This window comes from Syngnathus floridae, chromosome 19, assembly GCF_059516105.1.
Source record: "Syngnathus floridae isolate MCC-2025c chromosome 19, RoL_Sflo_1.0, whole genome shotgun sequence".
In the NCBI taxonomy this organism is placed as follows: domain Eukaryota; kingdom Metazoa; phylum Chordata; class Actinopteri; order Syngnathiformes; family Syngnathidae; genus Syngnathus; species Syngnathus floridae.
This window is the reverse complement of record NC_142431.1, coordinates 1,048,388-1,068,334: the sequence shown is the minus strand read 5'-3', so window position 1 is coordinate 1,068,334 and position 19,947 is coordinate 1,048,388. Positions and strand designations below refer to the sequence as shown.

The following is a 19,947-nucleotide window of genomic DNA, read 5'->3' as shown; positions in this document are numbered from 1 at the left end:
TTCACGTGTGCCACGTCTTCTTGAAAAATTGTTTCTTAAGTCGTTTTTTTTCTCTACTTTTGTTATGATCAAAAAGAAATATTGGCTGTCGGGAGGCTTTGGTTTTGTTTCTGTTCTGAGGTTCATATTTCAGTTACATGACCCTCCCTGTAAGCCCCGCCCCCTCCGTCTGTTTCTTATTTCGATTTGCAGATAAAACTTCCAGGAAGAAGCAGCTGCCTCCTCTCGTGAGTTTAAAGGCTTTGTCGTCGACTTTTAGCTTTGGTCATGTGACACCACTGTGTTTATTTTTCAGGAATAATCCTCCTAATCCATCGGAAGACGTCGTGTCATGGAAGACAAGGTGGATGGGGAGAGCAGAAGGTGGCTGAAGTTCCCAGCAAGGTTCCGCAAGAACGTCAAGCCGCCGGAAAAAACAGGTCAGAGGTCAGACGAGGTGCAGTCGGAGGACGGCAACAGCAAATTGCCGGAGGACGAGCTGGAGGAGATGGGCAGGAAGTTGTCGGTCAAGGAGGAGGAGCTCCTGAGTCTTGCCCAACCGAGTGAGGAAGACGTGGACCGGCTCTGGCAAGACCTGGAGGTGCTGAAGCTGCGGATCCTGACAGTGGTTCAGGAGAGCTTGACCTCTGATGACCTCGGCGACCGTCTGACCGACGCCGTGGCTGCCATGCGGCTTCAAGAGCAACTGGACCGGCGCTGGGCGGGCGGCGGCGGCGGCCCACCGTGGCGACCTCTCAAATGTTTGGGCGCTCACAATGCTCTTCTGGCCGACGTGGTCGATTCCAGGCTGGAGGAAGCTGCCCTAGACGGTGACCGAGACACGGCCGGCGGGCTTTCCTCACCTGTCAAGAGGCGGGTGAGTGCCAGGATGTGACATCACAACCCCTGACTGCAAGGTCACGTGACTGTCAACGGCAGGTGTGCGGCATGGGCAAGCGCGTGAAGGCGGACCTTCTGCGCTGCGTGCGCGTGCTGCAGCCCCGTTACGAGCCGCACCTGGACCTGCTCAACGTTTACGCCGGTTTGTGTCATCGTTCCTTCTCTGCCCGACTGAGCAGCATGATCCGAGACGGGCTTGAAGCGGACGACTGCGCCTACCTGCTCTTCTGGGTCAACACCTTCTACCCGCAGTGAGAAGGCCCGTCGTTTGATAGCGTTCAAAATCTCCACCTGACAAATGTGACATGTAGGGAAATCCTCGAGCATGAAGAACTGCGCGGGAAGTTGAAGACGGGGTGCCTGGGTGCTTTGCTCCAGCAGGATCAACGACGGCAGCTGGAGGAGCTCTTCATGAACAACAAGGAGGTGAGGACCAAAATTTGAACAATCATAGAAACGTGGCAATTTGTGCTCAGTCTGCATTTTTTTCCCGACCAGGAGCGGATCTCCGAGTGGTTGCTTAAAGCCCTGCAGAGAGAAGAAGAAAAGTGGACCGGCGCCAACATGCCAGAAGTCATGAATGACTTCTTCTTCTGCCCGCTGGCCATCGACGTCATTCAGGTTGCGCTTGCTTCGCGTGTGTCTCGTGCCTTTTACATAGCCAGCGTGCATGATGTCTTTTCAGGTGATAGACGGTTCCCTGGCAGACTTGAGCGCCGTCCTCGGGGACGACGGCATCAAATCTCACAAGATCGCGACTCACCTGGAGCACTTCCTCCTTGGGTACCTCAACGCAACCGCGCCCGTGACCTTCCACGGCGTTGACGGGCGTGCGTTTCAGGTACAAGAAGACCGTGGAGAAGTTGTTGCAGAGAAAAGACGAGCGTGCGGCAACGTGGATGAAGGCTCACGTGGCTTGCGAGGAACAACTCAGGTGAGCCTCAAGGAACATTTCCACACCTAATGATGGCTGGCTGACGGTTTGAAACATCCCCAGAGATTACATCACCAGTCAACTGGCGAGTCAAAGCCATCGCTGTGAGGCCATCTTGGATACGCTGCGGGATTTTGCCTTCTCTACTTTTACTCGTCCCATCCACGGGGAGCTCAAGGTGGGAAAGCGCCGCTGCCGCCGCCGATGGTGATGACCACAGCTTGCGGGTCCACCTTCAGGTGCACTACAAGCAGTTATGGACGGCGGGCTGGCTAGACGGTTCATTGTCGGTCATGGACTCTCTGCTGGATTCTTTGTTCCAACTCTTCAGGCTTCATCTGAGCGGCCTCAAGGCTTCCTGCAGACACGTCGGTCTCACGCACGCACGCACGCCGCCTGTTTGTGTCAACCGTGTCACGTCTTTGTGTCTGGCCGCAGAGCTTAGCGAGTACGTTCCAGCGCCAGTTGCTGTCGGAGTACTTGAGGAGAATGTCAAATGGGCGTTTGAAGAGCGACGAGGAGCGGGCGGGCGCGGCCGAGAGGATGGCGGAAGACGCCGATAAGATGGACAACTTCTTCTATGCGGTGGCGGTGAGATGGCATCATCGCGATGTGTAGTCGTCTCCGAGTGTGGCGTGACGCTCGCGTGGTTCCGCTCAGGGCGGCGAACGCTTTGGACCGATGCTTCACCACCTGGCCGACGCGCTTCGCCCGCACCATCCGGGAAGCCTCCGGCAAGAAATGGTCGCCTTGGCCAGGAAGTTCCCGAACTTCAGGTGTGCTCTTCTCCTTGTTGGTTATTTTGATGACAAGACCTGGTTACCATGGCAACAAAATCGTATCCCCTTCAGTGAGCCGGCGTTGTCGGCGCTGCTCGCCCTCAAGTCGAACGTCTCGGCGGCTGACGTTGGCGCCATCAGACGCGCGGTAGAGGAGGAGCTAACTTCCACCAATCAGAGGCCGGCGCTCTTATAGGTCAGAACCAGTTCCTGCCTTCCGATTTGATAGCACGAAACATTTGTGATAGATGGATGGCTTTTTATTCGTATCCTTGAAGGCATTGTGCAAAATTAATGAAGTGCAGTCGATAAAGTGTGTGTGCAATAAACACTTGAGGGATTTCACAGACTTTATTATCATTATTGTCAGTATTATTATTAGCGTCACTTTATTATTATTATTATTATGGGATGTTTCACTTGCTCCAAACAGGAACTAGAAAATCAAGGAGGTGTCAGACATCTACGTGGCTCACTAACATCCCGTAAGACAGGTTCTGCTTAAAGTGGGGGGGTCGGCGTGGTTACGGGCGCGAGAGTATACGTGAGGTGGGGCGGGGGGGTGCAAGGTGTCACAGGTGAAAGGTTCACTTTTGCTCGGGCATCAGGTCGTCGATGGCGTCTCCGGCCTCCAGGCGTTTCTCCATCTCCACCAGGAGGTTGACGCCGTCCACCACCATCTGGACCAGCTCCACTTCGGAGAAGCCCAAGCGGTCCGCGTTGGAGATGTCGAAGACTCCGCCCACCGCTGCCGTGTCCACGCCCCCTGAAGATAAAAACAGAAGCGGTCTCGAGGACTTCAGCCAGCCAAAGGTTCCCCCCTGGAGATTCCTTCAGCAAAGTCCTACCTGTGCCTCTCTTCTGCAGCCTGAGACGTTTGAGGGTTTCACCAAACAGCTCGTGCTTGCTGAGGTTGGGAAGCTTGACGTGGACCCCGGCGCGCAGGCCGGTTCCCAGGTTGGACGGGCACGTGAGAACGTAGCCCAGGTGCTCGTTCCACATGAACTCGTGACCTCGGTCCTTGAAGAGGGACTCGATCTGCTCCACGAGACGGACGCGTGAGGCGCTCGGAGTTATACTCGATTGGTCGACTTTGGACTGAAGCGACTGACCTTGGTGAGTCCAGTGCAGAACCGGGTGAAGACCTCCCTCATGTTGCCGCCTTTCTGCATGCTGATGACGCGCAGGTGGTCTTCCTCGTTGACCCACACCAGGAAGGTCTTGTTGTCGTTGTGCCTGCGAGCGCACGCCAACGTCACGACGGCGATTTGGACCGAGGGGGAAAAAAAATCAGACGGGTTCTGACCAGATGCCGCGACCGTCGGGCCAATCGCGAGCCATGCCGGATGCCAGCAGCAGCGGCGAGACGGGTTTGTCAAACAGGAAGTGATCGTCGATCAGCTGCTGCTGTTCCTCCTCCGTCATGTTCTTTAGGGCGTAGTAGTGACCTTTCAAATCGCCGTCCAGGACGTCCAGACCTGCAAAGCGCAAACTTGCCGTTTTGCTGCAGGTGGATGGGAAAAGGTCACGTCTTACTTTGGATGGAGAGGTCCTCGATGGCGCGGCGCTCTCCTCGGCTGCAGTGAGGCGGCAAGCAGAAGCCGCGGATGCTCCGGCCGGTCCGAACCCGAGAGCTCAGAACGTAGTTTGGATCCAGATCGTCTCCGCCCTGCAACCAGTTGAAGCCCAACCCTCAGAGAGAGTCCGGACCACCATCCCAACCCGGTTGCCCGCTTTACCTGCAGGTTCTCCGGGTCCAGGTCGGTCTTGTGCTTGTCATCGGGTTTGTAGCCCCCGTGGCGGTCTTCGATGATGGGGTCCAGGAGGTCACTGAAGACCTCGTAGGTCTCCTCATCTCCCGCCACGCAGCCCACCGTCATGATGAATGGATGACCTTAGTGGCCAAAATGAAATTCAGTCGCTCTCCAAAGACTTTATTTCCAGCTGGGTGGACTGGAGTCCAATTAGGAAGCAGAATTAAGCCGCCGATCCAATTTAAGTTCCTAATCGGCCCAGCTCAAGCTGAATTCAGGAGTCAGGCGAGTTCACTTGGGTTTTGGGTTTACCTGGATTGTCCACGCCGGTCTGGATGACGTCATCCAGGGTGAAGCCGCTGGGCGTCTCCTTGTCCCGCAGTTGGGCGTACATTTCGGGCGTGAGCACCTTGGCCATGTGGTTGTTATGCTGGCTCAGGTCGGGGTACTCCTGCTCGGCCGAGTAGTTCATCTTCAGCTTGTTGTGCGTGTTCCCGAAAGGCATGGCGACTGCTGCTAAACATTGATTATTATTTGTTGAGTATGTCGGATGCAGACATTTTTTTCATCTTCATGCACTGATCTGTAGAGGCCTGTAGTATGCAGAGGGCGCGGCCTCTACCTGGGGGGGGGGGGGGGGGCTTGACCAATGCATAAAGGGCTTGAGAAAATAATTCATAAATAAATTTAATTGAGAATATTGTTGACAGTAAAATGCTGGGGGGCTTAGTTGGCGCTGCACAGACGTCTGGCGGGCGTCTGCCCTTCTTAGCCGCGGTGTTGCACCATCCATGGCGCTTTGTTGTGGAAATGTAACCAAATGTATTCTCCTCTTCACTCAAGGGCAAATTCAACAAATCAATCATCAATATAAATTGTAGATTCTGTGCGCCATTTTGCTTGGAGTGGGGCCCGCTGTTGTCCTCGATCTATCCCGAGTCGCTTGCTGGCATGCGTGATGAAGGTCACGCCAAGCTGAGCTTGTGCGCAGTGGCGCAGCGCGTGCGTGCATGCGTTTGTGCGTGCAGGCCTCATCTCCTTCACCTTCACCTCTAACCTTGTCACGTGTAAACGTCATGCAATGTGCTGGCGCGGAACGTGCGTGCTCTCAAAGACGATTAGCGGCGATGCGCGCGGCTGGTGCACGGTGGGTGCGCTGACTGCGCAACACCTGCACAAGGACGCGAGCAAGCGCGCGCCCGACACGCGCGCCACTTCGATGCGCGCCGCGTGAGAATTGAAATGAGGGCAATGAAATAGCAGAAAAGGAGCGTAAACAGCGGCTCTTTGTTCGGGCAGCCGCCCCCCACCCGTGGTGACGTAACGTGACGTGCTGAGTGACGGGGGGGGAGGTTATCCATCGTCTGCGCATGATGGATGGATGGATGGTCTTTTCTATTGACTGATGAGATGGTTGGATGATTGATCAGGATGATTGGCCCTTACCTGTGGTCTGTTCCGCTGGAGCGATGTGGTGCGAAGGAAGCTGGTCCGGTCCGGTTTGGTTCAGTTCTGCTGCGGCGACGGCGGATTAGAGCGCGTCCAGCTTTTTATAACCGCCCCTCGCAGCCTATTGGCTCCTATTTGCGGTCCATTCATTCCATTGGACGGGAAAGTGCTGCTGCTGCTCTTGCTGGTGGTGGTGGTACTGTCACGTGACGTCACTTGGCGTGAAGAACCGAGGTTCCCCTCAGCTCGGTTCTTCACGCCAAGTGCGGCAAAATTCAGACGCACGTATGCACAACAACGCCATCCATCTCCGGGCTGCATCATCATCACCATTCTCGTCGTAGTCATCTTCATCGTTCATTCTTAGTGAGACTGCAAATATGTCCTCTTCTGACCAATCAGGATTGGTTCCCCTCCTCCTCACGCTATTGGCCGGGCTTCCATTACTCTATTGCATTGATGACTTTCTCAATAGGTGACCTTTCAACTTTCAGCTGTCTGCGCTTGCCTTGAGAATCTTAACAAACTGGCAACAAAAGCGTACCACTAACAAGCAAAGCTTTGTGTGTGCGCGTGCATGTGTGCACACAGTGTCGCTGTGCGCGCGCGTGCCTTTCTCCTGCGTGCATGCGTGCACTTGTGTGTTTGTGTCTCCAGTATGTCTGTGGGTCAGTTATTTGCGCGTCTGCGTGCAGCATGAGCTGAGTTCGTGGGCTGCTAATAGGCTGTTTGTCTACACACCAAGCTAATCTGGTTCGGTAGGAAGACGAGGAAGGATGAAGTGAGGATGATGACGACAAAGATGGCACTTTTGGTTGTGTATGAACTCGCAGTCTCCTTTTGCTCTGATTGGTAGCCTGCTGGTTATGTAAGTGGCTGTCAGCCAGGTGCATTGTGGGACATTTAGCCAGCATCACTCTGACCCCATTTCGTCTTTGTCGCCACGACAACCGGCCCCAAGTGCACACAGACAATCTAATGTATTCACTCAGTGACAGGTCAGGAAGAAAGGAAGGAAGAGAGCAAGGAAGGAGGAAAGGAAGGAAGAGAGCAAGGAAGGAGGAAAGGAAGGAAGAGAGGAAGGAAGGAAGGACAAAATAATCAAAAAAAACAAAGGGGCGGGGTTCAAGTGTGTGTGTGTGGGGTAATCTGGGACAGAGCGGACCATGTGACTGTTACCATGACAACTTGCTGCTTGGTGATTGGCCCTTCTTGGAGGAGCTGTCATGCTGTGTGTTTGTATTTGTATGCGTGTGTGTCGCTACCTAGTGGAGAAATGAAGCTATGAGCTTTAACATAATGGACACAAAGTGGAGATGTCAGCAGTGCCTGTCATTCTGATGTCACCAGAGGTCCTTCAGTGATGTCATGGATAATATATCATGCAACTTGATTGCACTTCATTCCATTTCTACGCGAGCATTGTCTGTGATTGGATGACAAGTCCAAATACCCAATTGGAGCACTCGCTGACAGTTTTTAAAGGATGAGTTTTCACGCCCATGTGACATATCGCCGGAATCCTGGCCTCTCCCAAAGAGGAAAGCAAAACAAACATTTTCAATACGACTGTCGTTTGCAAACGTAACGGCGCCACTTCATCCAATGGTTTAGCCTGCTTTTTTTCTGTCTTCTTCCCTCCCTCATCCCTCCCTCATCCCACCCTCATCCCAACATGCATTTCGAACGGGGCCTTTGTGATTGTCCAAAGCTGTTTGTTGTCAGGCGTCCGTTGTGGCGACGTCACCCCCGTGACGCCGGCTCCAGTCTCCTCCTGGCTGTGATGACGTCACGTCCCAGCCTCCTCCTAGCTCCCGAGGCCCGATGACGTGACGTCACGTCTCCATGGCGTTTCCGGCAGAGAAGGCGGGGCCTGTGATCCTGGCTGATCGCTCACCAGCCGCATTCAGGAGACAACTTTCGGCCATTTTGGCTTTCTCTTTCAAAACAAAAGCATTCGCGTGGAGCCACGTGATCGTAGCAGCAGGTTGACATAATTGAAGTGTACTGCGTGACGCTGAGCATTTGAAGAAGACTATGCTAGTAAGAGGCGTTTTCCCCAGAGCGCTTGCCCGTTTGCGCGTGTGAAAGGAAGGCTTTAGTTGTGAAAGTGCGAAGTGGCGGAAGAGCTCCATAGTGCTGCCACTTGCCGCCAGGGAGGCGACCTGGATCCTGCCGTCGCCGTCTTCCCGCTGGGAAGATCCGAAAAACGCTCCGTAATCTTTCCCGGTTGGGGTGCCCGTCCGAAACGTCAACACCAGTCGGTAGTTCGCTCGGTGCCGGTGGTACCGGACGAAGTCGGGAGCTGATAGGCCGCCAGGGACGAGCATGGAGCGGCGGCGGAGGCGAACGTGACGACGGGAGCAAAAGCGGACATTTGGCTCGGGATTAAAGCCGATGTGGAGCAAAACCTGACGTCTGTCGGTCCGACGGACAACAGACGGAACTGGACATACAAACACAAACAGGCATAGACGAGCGAGCGAGCGAGCGAGCTAGGAAACGGGCCGCCCGCCCGCTCGGGAATGTTTGGTGGGCGCTAACGAGCTAGCGGAGCTTAGCAGCGAACGTATAGCAGCCTTTAGGCCGGGCCGGGCCAGAACCGTCCGCGAGCGAGCATGTCGGCGGCCAAGGATGCTCAGGCGGCCCCGGTCCGCCTAAAGCGTCTGGAAGAGATGCTTGTGGAGCGCACGGCCCCGGGCTGCCTGAGCGTCGAGACCCTGCTCGACCTCCTCGTCTGCGTGACCAGCGAGTGCTCCAACTGTTCGCTCAAGAGGGAGAAGCACGTCACCGACTTCCTCGACTGGGGTAAGAACCCAACCCATCGGAACCTCCACGCTCCCCGGGCCGGGCCGGGCTGGGCCAGGCCGGGCCGGGAAGCTTCTTCGTGAAGTGGGGCGCGGCCGGCGGAGCCGCAAGCTTCTTTTGAATTTTGACGTGCTTGCTCAAAGATGTCTGAAGGAGCACAACGAGATGAGAGCTTGTGGATTGATCCCTTTCATGCTCATCAAAAACAAAGTCACATGACTTTTGCTCGATTATTATAAGAGCCAAATCATCTGTCAATCATTTTTTTCCACTTCATTGATGACTCGGATAGCAAACGTGAATTTCTGTTTATGCCAGAACAGTAGTTCATATCAAATTGCCAGTGCAGGTTTTCCAAAGTGAAAGCACATGTTTGCAAATGTCTATTATTTGAGAAAAATAGAAAGCAGTCTGCTTTCATTCAATTAAAAAATGCCAATAATGATTTGTTGTGTGCGCAGTGAAACCCTTCACGTCGTCCGTCAAGGACCTGCGACTGCACCGAGATGACTTTGAGATGTTGAAGGTGATTGGACGTGGAGCTTTTGGCGAGGTAACGTTTCCTGTTTGGGACTTTTTCACGTCAGGAGCTTTTTTTGGTGTGTGTGCGTGCGCGCTTCCTGGACGACAGCGAGCCTTTCCAGTGCATTTCCTGTTTACGGCGGGCGGCTTCCTATCTCGGTGCGCTCGGATTTGGGCCCGCCTTCCCGACGGGGCGAGCTTGACATCGCACAAACAAACAAACCGAGGCGGAACGACGAGCGCTGTTGAAGAGTCAAGTTTGAGGCGGTGTCGAACGCTGGCATGTGTACTTTCTATGCATATCTTTTAGGCGGGTGCGCCGCCGCCGCCGCACCTTCTCATTGCCTCGGGCCACCAACACGCCCACACGTGCGTGTTGTGCAAAATGCTGGCCGACGCCTGAAGGTTTTTAGCCAAGTGCGTGACATGACAGGTTTCTCCCAAATGAAGCCTGGCGGACTTGGACAGTTCCCTAAATTGCCCCCTGGAACTATCAATGAGCACATTTAAAGGACGATCATTTTCCGTTCTCCTCTCAGGTTGCCGTGGTGAAGATGAAGCAGACGGAGAGGGTGTACGCCATGAAGATCCTGAACAAGTGGGAGATGTTAAAGCGGGCCGAGGTAATTACGGCGCCGTGAGCCGCGGGCGAGTCGTGGCGACAGCCGCCCCAGTTTGACTTGTCGATGTGGGCAGACGGCGTGTTTCCGTGAGGAGCGTGACGTGCTGGTGAGAGGGGACAGCCAGTGGATCACCACGCTGCACTTTGCATTCCAGGATGACAACTACCTCGTGAGTACACCTTCTCTTTTTACTCTCGCCAGCCGACTTGCAAAGTTCCAGCTTCTGATGCCGCTCCGCTGTCATGTGACCCGCCGGCCCCTGCAGTACCTGGTGATGGATTACTACGTGGGCGGAGACTTGTTGACGCTGCTCAGCAAGTTTGAGGATCGTCTGCCGGAGGACATGGCCAAGTTCTACGTGGCCGAGATGGTTCTGGCCGTGTACTCGGTCCACCAGCAGCGTTACATCCACAGGTAGGCTGAGTTTTATCTTCAAAAGGCTCCATTCGTCCATGAGATTCAGATTGAGCCTTACGTGTGTTTTTTTTCTTCTCCTTCCAGAGACATTAAACCTGACAACGTGCTGCTGGACGTCAACGGCCACATTCGTCTGGCCGACTTTGGATCGTGTCTGCGCATGTTGGAGGACGGCACGGTAAGACGCCCGCACACAAGCGGTTTTGAACGAGGCGTGAGAACACGCGTGGTGTGTCGAGCAGGTGCAGTCGTCGGTGGCGGTGGGCACCCCGGACTATATTTCCCCTGAGATCCTGCAGGCCATGGAGGACGGGATGGGCCGCTACGGGCCCGAGTGCGACTGGTGGTCTCTGGGCGTGTGCGTGTACGAGATGCTGTACGGCGAGACGCCCTTCTACGCCGAGTCGCTGGTGGAAACCTACGGCAAGATCATGAACCACGAGGTCAGCGACACTTCTCGCTAAGTGAAAAGATTTATGGAGATGTTCTGGAGCAATGAAGTGGCTGACCTCATCCCACGATGCGGCAGCCCAAAAAGTCATTGGATTACACGTGTCGGGTCACGTCCTCCGCTGCGTCCTAATTTCTTGCTTGCGTCCTCTTTTCTAAATGTGAAGCGGCGTCCCTCAGCGGCTGCCGCATCCGTCCGTCCTCCATTTTTTTTCTCCTTCGCTTGCCGTTTGGGTTTGTTCCAAGTCAAACTTCAGCTTCTGCTTTTTTTAGTCTGACACAAAATGTCAGCCGGGAGTGGCCGCAAACTGCCGCTGCGAGCTTCTTATGTTCACAATTAGGTCGTGTCTAAAACTTAAATGTCAGGCGGGTTCACTCGAGTCCAACAAAGTGCCGTCAATCACGTTTGGAAAAAGGATGTAAGGAGGTTTTCTGGGCTGCAGGAGCGGTTCCAGTTTCCGTCCCACGTGAGCGACGTGTCTGACGCGGCCAAGGATCTGATCCAACGGCTGCTGTGCTCGCGGGAGCGCCGGCTGGGCGCCAACGGCATCTCCGACTTCAAGACCCACCCCTTCTTCAGCGCCATCGACTGGGACAACATCCGCTCGGCCGAGGCGCCCTACATCCCCGAAGTGTCCTCGCCCACCGACACGTCCAACTTTGACGTGGACGATGACGTCCTCAAGAATCCGGTGAGGGACGCCTGGCCTCCTCCAGCAATAAAGTGGCCAAAGCCAAGGCGCTTAACGAGCTTGTTCCGCAGGACATCAACCCGCCGATGTCTCACAGCGGCTTCACCGGGCAGCACCTCCCCTTCGTGGGCTTCACCTACACCACCGACAGCAGCTTCTCGGACACCGCGCGCGGCGCCAGGCAGGAGGCCGGCGCCGGCTGCCAGCTGGAGGCCTTCGAGAAGAGGATTCGCAGTCTGGAGCAGGAGAAGCAGGAACTCAACCGTAGACTGCAAGGTGAGCCCGCACGATGGACATAGATGGAGCACTTTGTTGGTTGTGATCGGGGACCTTATTGCATTTTGGGCTCGCTCCAACCCCGCTTCTGTAGAGTCAACGCAGGCCTTGCAGGCTCCGCCTCTAGGAGGAGCCCCGAGTCAAGACAAAGAGATCAAGAAGCTGAACGAGGAGATCGAACGTCTGAAGAAAAAGCTGGCAGGTGAGACTCGTCTTTGCCGGATGACCTCGTCGCGGCGTGACCCCCCCCCCCTCCTCTGCTAGACTCGGATAGGTTGGAGCACCAGCTGGAAGAGGCGGTCACCCTGCAGCAGGACTACGACAGCTCCGCCTCCAGGTTGAAGCACCTGGAAAGGCAAGTGAAGAACCTGCGGCAAGAGAAGGAAGACGTCCACAAGGTGAGCGTACTCCAAACCACATTCGTGTGCGCTGCGCAGGAGTCGCTAACAGTTAGATGGTGTGAACAGCAAATGGTGGAGGCCTTGGAGCGCCTGAGAACGCAGTCCAAGGAACTGAAGGAGGCGCATTCCCAGAGACGCTCGGCCATGCAGGAGTTCTCTGAGCTGTCAGAGAGGACGGCCGAGCTGAGCTCCTCCAAGCAACGCCTGGCTCGCCACCTTCGGGAAAAGGAGGAAGAGACGGACAGCCTCCTTCAGAAGATGGACGTCATGCGGCAGGACATTCGCAAGACTGACAAGAACCGCAAGGAGGTGAGGAGGGACGGAGCTCATGAGACGCCGGGCCGGCGGCGGGCCAAATTAACACGGCCTGTTCTTCTTCTCAGCTGGAGGCTCAGCTGGACGAAGTGATGGCAGAAGCGTCCAAGGAGAAGAAGCTGAAGGAGCACAGCGAAGCCTATGCCAAACAGCTGGAGGCTGATCTCCAGTGCTACAAGGTCAGCGGTCGCGAGGTTACCAGTAGAGCTGGCGGAATTCAAATCACTCGGCACTATTTTGGCGTCGTAAAAGTCACGGATTCTGAATCGGCGGTCCCGCTTTCAGTCTCAACAGGGTCGAGGAGCTTCGGCAGGGGGGGCGGAGTCCCAGCAGGAGCTGTCTCGCCTCAAGGCAGAGCTGGACAAGAAGGTTCTGTTCTACGAGGAGGAGATGCTGAGGAGGGACTCTGCGCACTCGACCGAGGTGAAGAAGTGGCGCAAAGAGCTGCACGACTCCGAGTCCTTGCAGTTGGCCGCCAACAAGGAGATTAAGGAGCTCATGGACAAGCTGGATAAGGACAAGAGGGACAGGTGAGTCTTGGTCCCGCAGGAGATGGGCCCACCGATGCTCATGCATTTATTCTTCCTGCGCAGACAAGCGGAGATGGACGAAGCTATCAGTGTCCTGAAGGACAAACATGAGCGGGAAAAGAACCTTCTAATGGAAGAAAACAAAAAACTGCTGACAGAAAATGACAAGGTGGGCGACTGGCCGAAATCACTGCGCTGTGTCTGGTGATGGTGTTCCTGCGTGTTTGTAACTGCGTTCCTGCGCCCGCTCCGCCTAGTTGTGCTCGTTTGTGGATGAGCTGACGGCTCAGAACCGCCAGCTGGAAGACGACCTCCAGGACGCCTCGTCCAAGAAGGAGAGCGTGGCTCACTGGGAAGCTCAGATTGCCGAGATCATTCAGTGGTGAGTGCTCGGCGCCGGCCCGGCGACAGCAACCGGGGGGCGCGCTCTCACCACCTCGCCGCCTTTGTGTTCAGGGTGAGCGACGAGAAAGATGCCCGTGGTTACCTCCAAGCCTTGGCCACCAAGATGACGGACGAGTTGGAGACACTCCGAAGCTCCAACCTGGGCAGCAGAACTCTGGTGCGTCTAGGACTTTCCACTCTTCAGTACTGACCCATGTGGAGGTCCAATACGGCTTGCGCTCATCTAACGGTGTTTGAAACGCTTTCAACAGGACCCCTTGTGGAAGGTGCGTCGCAGTCAGAAGCTGGACATGTCGGCCCGTCTGGAGCTCCAGTCGGCTCTGGACGCCGAGATCCGAGCCAAGCAGATGGTCCACCAAGAACTGCGCAAGATTAAAGCCGCCAACATGGCGCTGGAGAGGTCTGGGCACTGGCCGGCAGTCACGCTGTCCCGTCCGTCTGCGCCAGCTAACGCTCGTTGTCTTTGCCCCGTCGGTCTCCTCGCCGTCTGGCACGTGCAGCAAGCTGAAGGATTCTGAGGAACGCGGCACCGAGATGGCCTCCCAGATTGAGAATATGAAGAAGGAAATGGAGGACGGCAGATCACGCTCGGACAAAGGTGAGGTAGACCCCTTGCGAGCGCTAGCGCCGTAGCCCACTTTGACCTTTTGACTTTGCGTGCAGCGCTGAACCTTCCGGACTTCCAGGACTCCATCTTTGAGTACTTCAACACGTCTCCGCTGGCGCCCGACCTGACCTTCAGGGTGAGTCCGTCTGTCTGTGTGTCCGTGGTCAGACGCAGTCAAACGTTGAAAATGCACCGTATGTGTGTGCAGACCACGCCCCTCGACGCCACCCCCTTGAGATCCCAAAGCACGCTGTCCACGGCCGCCTCGGAGAACGAGGTAAGTCTTTGCAATGACTGCGATGAAGAACGCCGAGAAGGCATCTCCACGCCTGTCGTGTGTGCGTCTTCAGGATTTGAAGCTGTCGTCCGTTTCAATGAGCCCCTCGCCCAGCTACCAAAGTTCATCATTGAGCGTGCTAAAGGTACGTCGCTGACCAAAGGCTCGACAAGGCCTTGTCTCGTGTGTCATCGGTGTGATGCCTTTGCAGCCCAAAGCCCACCAGCTCAGCATCAAGACCTTCTCCAGTCCCACCCAGTGCACCCACTGCACTTCCCTCATGGTGGGCCTCATGCGACAGGGATACGCCTGCGAAGGTGAGCCCGCTCGCTTGCTCGCTCGCACGCCCGCCCCCTCGCTGGCTCCCGCTCGTGCGCTCACCGTGATGTTGCCGCTTCCACAGTTTGCTCCTTCATCTGCCACGTGGCCTGCAAAGACCACGCCCCCCTCGTTTGCCCCATTCCGGCCGAGCAGGCCAAGAGACCGCAGGGCGTCGACGTCCAAAGGGGCATTGGCACCGCCTATAAAGGATACGTCAGGGTACGCGCTAAATCTGCAATCGAGAAAACCCTGGAAAAAAAAGAACGTTTTTTGGGAGTCTATTTCTTGTCCCATCAGATTCCCAAACCCAGCGGCGTGAAGAAAGGCTGGCAGCGAGCCTTTGCCGTGGTCTCGGACTGCAAGCTTTTTCTTTACGACGTCCCAGAGGGCAAGACCACGCAGCCCGGCGTGGTGGCCAGTCTGGTGTTGGATCTCAGGTAAAAGCCGCACAGTGGCCCGTTTCATCATCCATGACGTGCAAACGTGTCCGCCCGCGTAGGGATGAGGAGTTCTCCGTCAGCTCCGTGCTGGCCTCGGATGTCATCCACGCTTCCAGAAAGGACATTCCGTGCATCTTCCGGGTAGGACGGCGCCCCCTGGTGAGCAAAGTGGAGCCGGCAAGTGACGCACGTGTGTGGCCCGTGTGTTCAGGTGACGTCGTCGCAGCTGAGCTCGCTGCTGTGCCGCGTGTCTCTGTTGGTTCTGGCTGAGAACGAGGCGGAGAAGAGGAAGTGGGTCTGCATCCTGGAAGGTCTGCAGAGCATCGTGGCCAAAAACTCCCTGAAGAACCAGCAGGTCCACATCCTGCACGAGGCCTACGACGCCTCGCTGCCCATCATCAAGGCCACGCTCTCAGGAGCTGTGCTTGGTCCGTTTTTTTTTTTTTTTGCTTTAACGGCACCGTTGAAGAAGTGCCGTGCTGTGGCGCAACTTTAAAACCTGTTTTGCGTTTGCAGACCGGGAGCGGATCGCCCTGGGAACCGAGGACGGGCTGTTTGTGGTGGAGGTGACCAGAGACGGTGAGTCGGCCGCGAGCGCCTCCAGCTGTGACGCCGGCTGACCCGTTTGCCCGCTTTGTCTTGAAGTGATCGTGCGAGCGGCGGACAGCAGGAAAGTCTACCAGATGGAGCTCATCCCCAAGGAGAGGATGTTTGCGCTGCTGTGCGGGCGAAACCGCACGGTGCATCTTCACCCTTGGGAACTGCTGGATGGCAGCGAGGCCGCTTTTGACATCAAGCTGACGGAAACCAAAGGCTGCCAGGCCCTGACCGCCGGGCTGCTGCGCCCCGGCGGGCCCACCTGCCTGATGGCCGCCGTCAAACGTCAGGTCAGGGGAACGGCGAGGCCGCGTCGCACCGCGCCGCGCTTCCCTGTCCTCCCGTCGCCGTCTTCTGACTCGCCGGCCGGTGACGCCTGCCTGCAGGTGCTGTGCTTCGAGATCACTCGAGGCAAACCCCACTACAGGCGGCTGTGGGAAGTGCAGGCCCCGGGGACGGTCCAGTGGCTGGGGATGGTCCGCGAGCGCCTGTGCGTGGGCTACCCGTCGGGCTTCGCGCTGCTAGCGCTCCAGGGCGAGTCGTCGCCCATCAGCTTGGTGAGCCCGGCCGACCCGTCGCTGGCCTTCCTGGCCCAGCAGCCCCTGGACGCCCTGCACGCCCTGGAGGTGGGATCGGCCGAGGTGCTGCTGTGCTTCAGCCAGCTGGGCGTCTTCGTGGACGGGCAGGGCTACCGCTCGCGGACGCAGGAGCTGATGTGGCCCGCCACGCCGCTCGCCTGCAGTACGCCTCTCGCCGCTCGTGAAAGTAGCAAAAGTGGGGTGACCGACCGTCAGTCAATGGTCCGCATTCCTCCTGTGTAGGTTCCAACTCCTCCCACCTGACCGTCTACAGCGAATACGGCGTAGACGTCTTTGACATCCACACGGCCGAGTGGGTGCAGACCATTTCGCTGCGCAAGGTAACAAGATGGCGTCGGCGCGCCGCCGCTCAACCGCCACGTTGACCCGGATGTCCGCCTGCCCCCCAGATCCGACCTCTCAACGTGGAAGGGACCCTCAACCTGCTGACCTCAGAAGCCCCTCGCCTCATTTACTTCAGCAACGCGTCGTCGGGTGAGAACGGTCGGACGCCGCCCTCCCGGCCCCTCTAGGTCACGCCCCTTTTTAAGCTCGCTTGTCTCCCGCCGTGCCGTCCTCAGAGGGTGACCTGACCATCCCGGAGATGTCGGAGCACAGCAGGAAGTTGATGGTCCGCACTCGCAGCAAGAGGAAGTTCCTCTTCAAAGTTCCCGAGGAAGAAAGACTTCAGCAGCGCAGGTGAAGCCGACTCGCCGTCTCGCCGTCTCGCTCGCCCTGATTTGCTGGCCGCGACTGGACGGCATGTTGCGTGTGGTCCCTCCAGGGAAATGCGGCGAGATCCCGAGTTGAGGTCCAAGATGATCTCCAATCCCACCAACTTCAACCACGTGGCTCACATGGGACCGGGAGACGGCAAGCAGGTTCTCATGGACCTGCCCCTGGTAAGCGCCTCTTCTGCCTGCATGTCCTCCTCCCTTCCTCCCTCCCTTTCTCCCACCTGCATGTTGTCGTCCCGGCTTGGTCCTCCACCCGCCCTTCTGCATGTCGACTGACTGGTGGTCTCTTGTCCTCCTCCTCCGCTGCTCCCGTCCCTCCCTGACTTCCAGGTCGGTGATGTGCCCCCCCCCTCGCCGTCTCCCTCCCCCTCCTCGTCCACCTCCCGTCACACCCTCATCTCCTCGCCCTCCAATTTTGAACACGTGTATCACATGACGTCGTCGTCGGCCGGGGTCTTCTTGCTGAAAGACTCGGCCTCGAGCTCCTCCCAGCAGAGCCTCCTGCAGCCTTCCTCCTCCTCCTCTTCCTCTCCCTCCATCTCCTCTCTGGGAAGGGTAATAACCCGGACCCCCATACATACACACTCGTCACTCGTCAAAAGCAATGGATCCAAAGTAAATCCTGCCCCAAACTGGGGGCGACGACAAACTCGAGCATGATTTCACTTGATTTCCTTTGTGTTGGTTGATGTGCATGATATTTTTTCAAAATGGTGGCTCAACACACGCTGGGAAAGGCATGTCTCATGTACACAAACACGTTTCCTTCATATGTACATGTGTCCGATCATGTGACCTGTGTGTGTGTGTGTGTATACACACAGGGCGTGGTCTCTTCCTCTCAAGAGGATGGCGTTAAAGACAAGCCCCGCCCACTTTCTAGCATCTCCCGCCATCAGAGGAGCAAAACACACATGACGCGCACAGCCTCAGGTATGTTTTTCCCCGCTGGCGCTTTTGTAAGCTCGACTAGCATTTGTCTCGTTTGTTTTGTAGACTTTGGGGGAGGCGCTTCATCCAGCAGCGCTCAGGAGCCGGAGCCGGACTCAGAGCGAGAGGTGACGCCCACCGTGGAGTCTTGCGTCGATCTGTCTTCTGACACCTCCGCCGATTGATCGATCCGTCGATGGATTGCAGTGGAACGCCGGCCGGGTCCCTCACCGCAGACGCACTCTGCACTCTGAGCCTTGAAAGGAGCGCCCATACACTAAACGCACACGGGCGCGAGGCTGCGGGTTACGGAAGCAGTAAGGCTGCCGTGTGCTTTTCCATTTTAATCCCCTTTTATTGTGGCGGTATGAGTGAGCTTCCAGCTTTTATCTGGGTTTTAAATCTTTTGTTGCTAGGAAACACAACGAACGGCCTCCGCTGACCTTTGACCCGAGGCCGTCAATCACTAATTAGTACTCATAAATCTTTTCCTGTTTGACTTTGGCGTGAACACAAAGAAAAACACTGTATTGAAGTTGCACATTGTTGTCATTTCTCCTTCCTCTTGCACCGGGTCCCGCCCCTTAACCTCTGACCTGCCAGGTCAGCTGAACACTACTGTTGACATTCTTTTTCTTCACAGAAATCACCAGGAAAAAAAAGACAACTTTGTAATGATGACAAACAATAAAAGAATCTACTGACGCTGCGAGCTGTTTGATTGATAGATGAAACACAGGCTGTGGATCCGGCGTAAAACTATGGTCTGCCCATTGTATCTGCTCGAAGCCTTTTCAAAATGTACATAATCAGCCATTTGTCATTTGTCCACAGGGGGGCGCTCTGACTGCATTTGAGGCAAGCTGCCCAGTATACCACAGTATGGTGTTTTTGTGCCCTTTGTCCACAAGAGGGCGCTCTGACTGCATTTGAGGTTACCAATGCTCTTGTTCATTTGGTGCTGTGCAAACTTCTGACTATAAACATATTGGAACGCGGCCCTGAGGACTAGAGCTTGACGCCTGTGACCTTTGACCATGATATTTCCCTCATAAAGTGGCCTGTTATTAGGTACACTTGAAAATGGCGGTGTACCTAATGGAGTGTCCGTGTGATTCCCTCGTTAAGTGCACCTGCGTGAAAAGTTTTAGCTCTTTTCATGTTCTCCAGGAGCTAAAACTTTTCACGCAGGTGCGCTTAACGAGCGTCACTTGGAAAACATGTTGGAATGCGGCCCCGAGGACTAGAGCTTGATACCTGTGACCTTTGACCGTGATATTTCCCTCATAAAGTGGCCTGTTATTAGGTACACTTGAAAATGGCGGTGTACCTAATGAAGTGTCCGTGTGATTCCCTCGTTAAGTGCACCTGCGTGAAAAGTTTTAGCTCTTTTCACGTTCTCCAGGAGCTAAAACTTTTCACGCAGGTGCGCTTAACGAGCGTCACTTGGAAAACATGTTGGAATGCGGCCCCGAGGACTAGAGCTTGATATCTGTGACCTTTGACCATGATATTTCCCTAATAAAGTGGCCTGTTATTAGGTACACTTGAAAATGGCGGTGTACCTAATGGAGCATCTGTATGATTCCCTCGTTAAGTGCACCTGCGTGAAAAGTTTTAGCTCCTGGAGAACGTGAAAAGAGCTAAAACTTTTCACGCAGGTGCACTTAACGAGGGTCACTTGGAAAACATGTTGGAACAACATATATACATATATATATATATATATATACATATATATATATATATATATATATATATATATATATATATATATATATATATATTTTTTTTTTTTTATAATATTTTATAATTTATAATATTACGTCTCATTAGACTTCTTGATAAAAGTCCAGGAGCGGTCTCAGTTGAGCACTTGATTAGGGATACCAAGCACTTTCCCCGATTGCATTTGTTTATTTCTTCATTGAAGGGCTGCATGGAAATACAATTCACTCGTATACCTTTAGGTGCTTTGAATGACTACCCAAAAGAAATCCAAAATTTCTGTGCCACAGTGGTCGAATGCAATAATATTGGTCTGGAGTACAGGAGAGGGGGGGTTCGAGTCCCGCTCCGTTTAACATTTGGAAATTTTACGGAATAATGTACAAGACTCGACAGAATACGAGGCAAAGAGTCTTGCTTTGTAATATATTATGTGTATAGACTTACACAAAGCCATGTGTGAGATTCGAACTCGGTTCTCCTGAACTCAAGGCAAAA

The 19,947-nt window shown here is 55.2% G+C and overlaps 3 protein-coding genes across 5 annotated transcripts; 2 read left to right on the top strand and 1 right to left on the bottom strand.

Annotated features, from left to right (window-relative positions):
* Positions 1-121: 121 nt before the first annotated feature.
* LOC148381394 (tumor necrosis factor alpha-induced protein 2-like) lies at positions 122-2,941 on the top strand. Of its 2 annotated transcripts, none has more exons than XM_088362788.1 (12): positions 122-227; positions 296-856; positions 919-1,130; positions 1,191-1,305; positions 1,378-1,500; positions 1,565-1,666; positions 1,725-1,813; positions 1,877-1,991; positions 2,053-2,181; positions 2,252-2,398; positions 2,474-2,589; positions 2,665-2,941. In XM_088362788.1, exons 2-12 carry the CDS (start codon positions 332-334, stop codon positions 2,786-2,788), a joined length of 1,797 nt encoding a protein of 598 aa, XP_088218914.1. In that variant the 5' UTR covers positions 122-227; positions 296-331; the 3' UTR covers positions 2,789-2,941. The 2 variants fall into 2 exon arrangements, with proteins under 2 accessions (XP_088218914.1, XP_088218913.1); XM_088362787.1 differs by having other exon boundaries at positions 123-227; positions 2,252-2,404.
* On the bottom strand, positions 2,925-5,953 carry ckbb (creatine kinase, brain b). The gene is made up of 8 exons (XM_088362798.1): positions 5,793-5,953; positions 4,659-4,862; positions 4,332-4,486; positions 4,129-4,261; positions 3,899-4,070; positions 3,705-3,828; positions 3,441-3,630; positions 2,925-3,358 (listed from the first exon to the last, which is right to left on the bottom strand). The coding sequence occupies exons 2-8, from the start codon at positions 4,849-4,851 to the stop codon at positions 3,180-3,182; spliced, it is 1,146 nt and encodes a 381-aa protein (XP_088218924.1). The 5' UTR covers positions 4,852-4,862; positions 5,793-5,953; the 3' UTR covers positions 2,925-3,179.
* A 1,679-nt stretch (positions 5,954-7,632) lies between these two features.
* Positions 7,633-18,426, top strand: cdc42bpb (CDC42 binding protein kinase beta (DMPK-like)). 2 transcript variants are annotated; one of them, XM_088362773.1, is made up of 37 exons: positions 7,633-8,603; positions 9,065-9,156; positions 9,665-9,748; positions 9,822-9,917; positions 10,014-10,162; positions 10,250-10,343; positions 10,408-10,608; positions 11,059-11,307; positions 11,379-11,583; positions 11,678-11,785; positions 11,848-11,981; positions 12,051-12,293; positions 12,368-12,478; positions 12,585-12,829; positions 12,893-12,998; positions 13,087-13,211; positions 13,286-13,391; positions 13,486-13,634; positions 13,735-13,832; positions 13,898-13,977; positions 14,050-14,118; positions 14,192-14,263; positions 14,330-14,435; positions 14,522-14,658; positions 14,737-14,876; positions 14,939-15,020; positions 15,091-15,307; positions 15,396-15,458; positions 15,525-15,766; positions 15,863-16,217; positions 16,298-16,395; positions 16,465-16,549; positions 16,636-16,753; positions 16,839-16,956; positions 17,122-17,346; positions 17,616-17,724; positions 17,788-18,426. In XM_088362773.1, the coding sequence occupies exons 1-37, from the start codon at positions 8,414-8,416 to the stop codon at positions 17,904-17,906; spliced, it is 5,220 nt and encodes a 1,739-aa protein (XP_088218899.1). In that variant the 5' UTR covers positions 7,633-8,413; the 3' UTR covers positions 17,907-18,426. The 2 variants fall into 2 exon arrangements, with proteins under 2 accessions (XP_088218899.1, XP_088218900.1); XM_088362774.1 differs by lacking the exon at positions 17,122-17,346 and having other exon boundaries at positions 7,634-8,603.
* Positions 18,427-19,947: the final 1,521 nt, after the last annotated feature.

What these genes read in the sequence shown, in the direction of transcription:
- ckbb (XM_088362798.1), bottom strand. Translation starts at nt 4,851, where the DNA reads ATGCCTTTCGGGAACACGCACAACAAGCTGAAGATGAACTACTCGGCC. An exon ending in TGGACCCGGAGAACCTGCAG is followed by an intron (nt 4,262 to 4,331) that starts GTAAAGCGGGCA and finishes AACTGGTTGCAG; the next exon opens with GGCGGAGACGATCTGGATCC. An exon ending in TCTGCACTGGACTCACCAAG is followed by an intron (nt 3,631 to 3,704) that starts GTCAGTCGCTTC and finishes CTCGTGGAGCAG; the next exon opens with ATCGAGTCCCTCTTCAAGGA.
- LOC148381394 (XM_088362787.1), top strand. Translation starts at nt 332, where the DNA reads ATGGAAGACAAGGTGGATGGGGAGAGCAGAAGGTGGCTGAAGTTCCCA. An exon ending in TCTTCATGAACAACAAGGAG is followed by an intron (nt 1,306 to 1,377) that starts GTGAGGACCAAA and finishes TTTCCCGACCAG; the next exon opens with GAGCGGATCTCCGAGTGGTT. An exon ending in ACTTCTTCTATGCGGTGGCG is followed by an intron (nt 2,405 to 2,473) that starts GTGAGATGGCAT and finishes GGTTCCGCTCAG; the next exon opens with GGCGGCGAACGCTTTGGACC.
- cdc42bpb (XM_088362773.1), top strand. Translation starts at nt 8,414, where the DNA reads ATGTCGGCGGCCAAGGATGCTCAGGCGGCCCCGGTCCGCCTAAAGCGT. An exon ending in CACCGACTTCCTCGACTGGG is followed by an intron (nt 8,604 to 9,064) that starts GTAAGAACCCAA and finishes TTGTGTGCGCAG; the next exon opens with TGAAACCCTTCACGTCGTCC. An exon ending in ACCTGGGCAGCAGAACTCTG is followed by an intron (nt 13,392 to 13,485) that starts GTGCGTCTAGGA and finishes CGCTTTCAACAG; the next exon opens with GACCCCTTGTGGAAGGTGCG.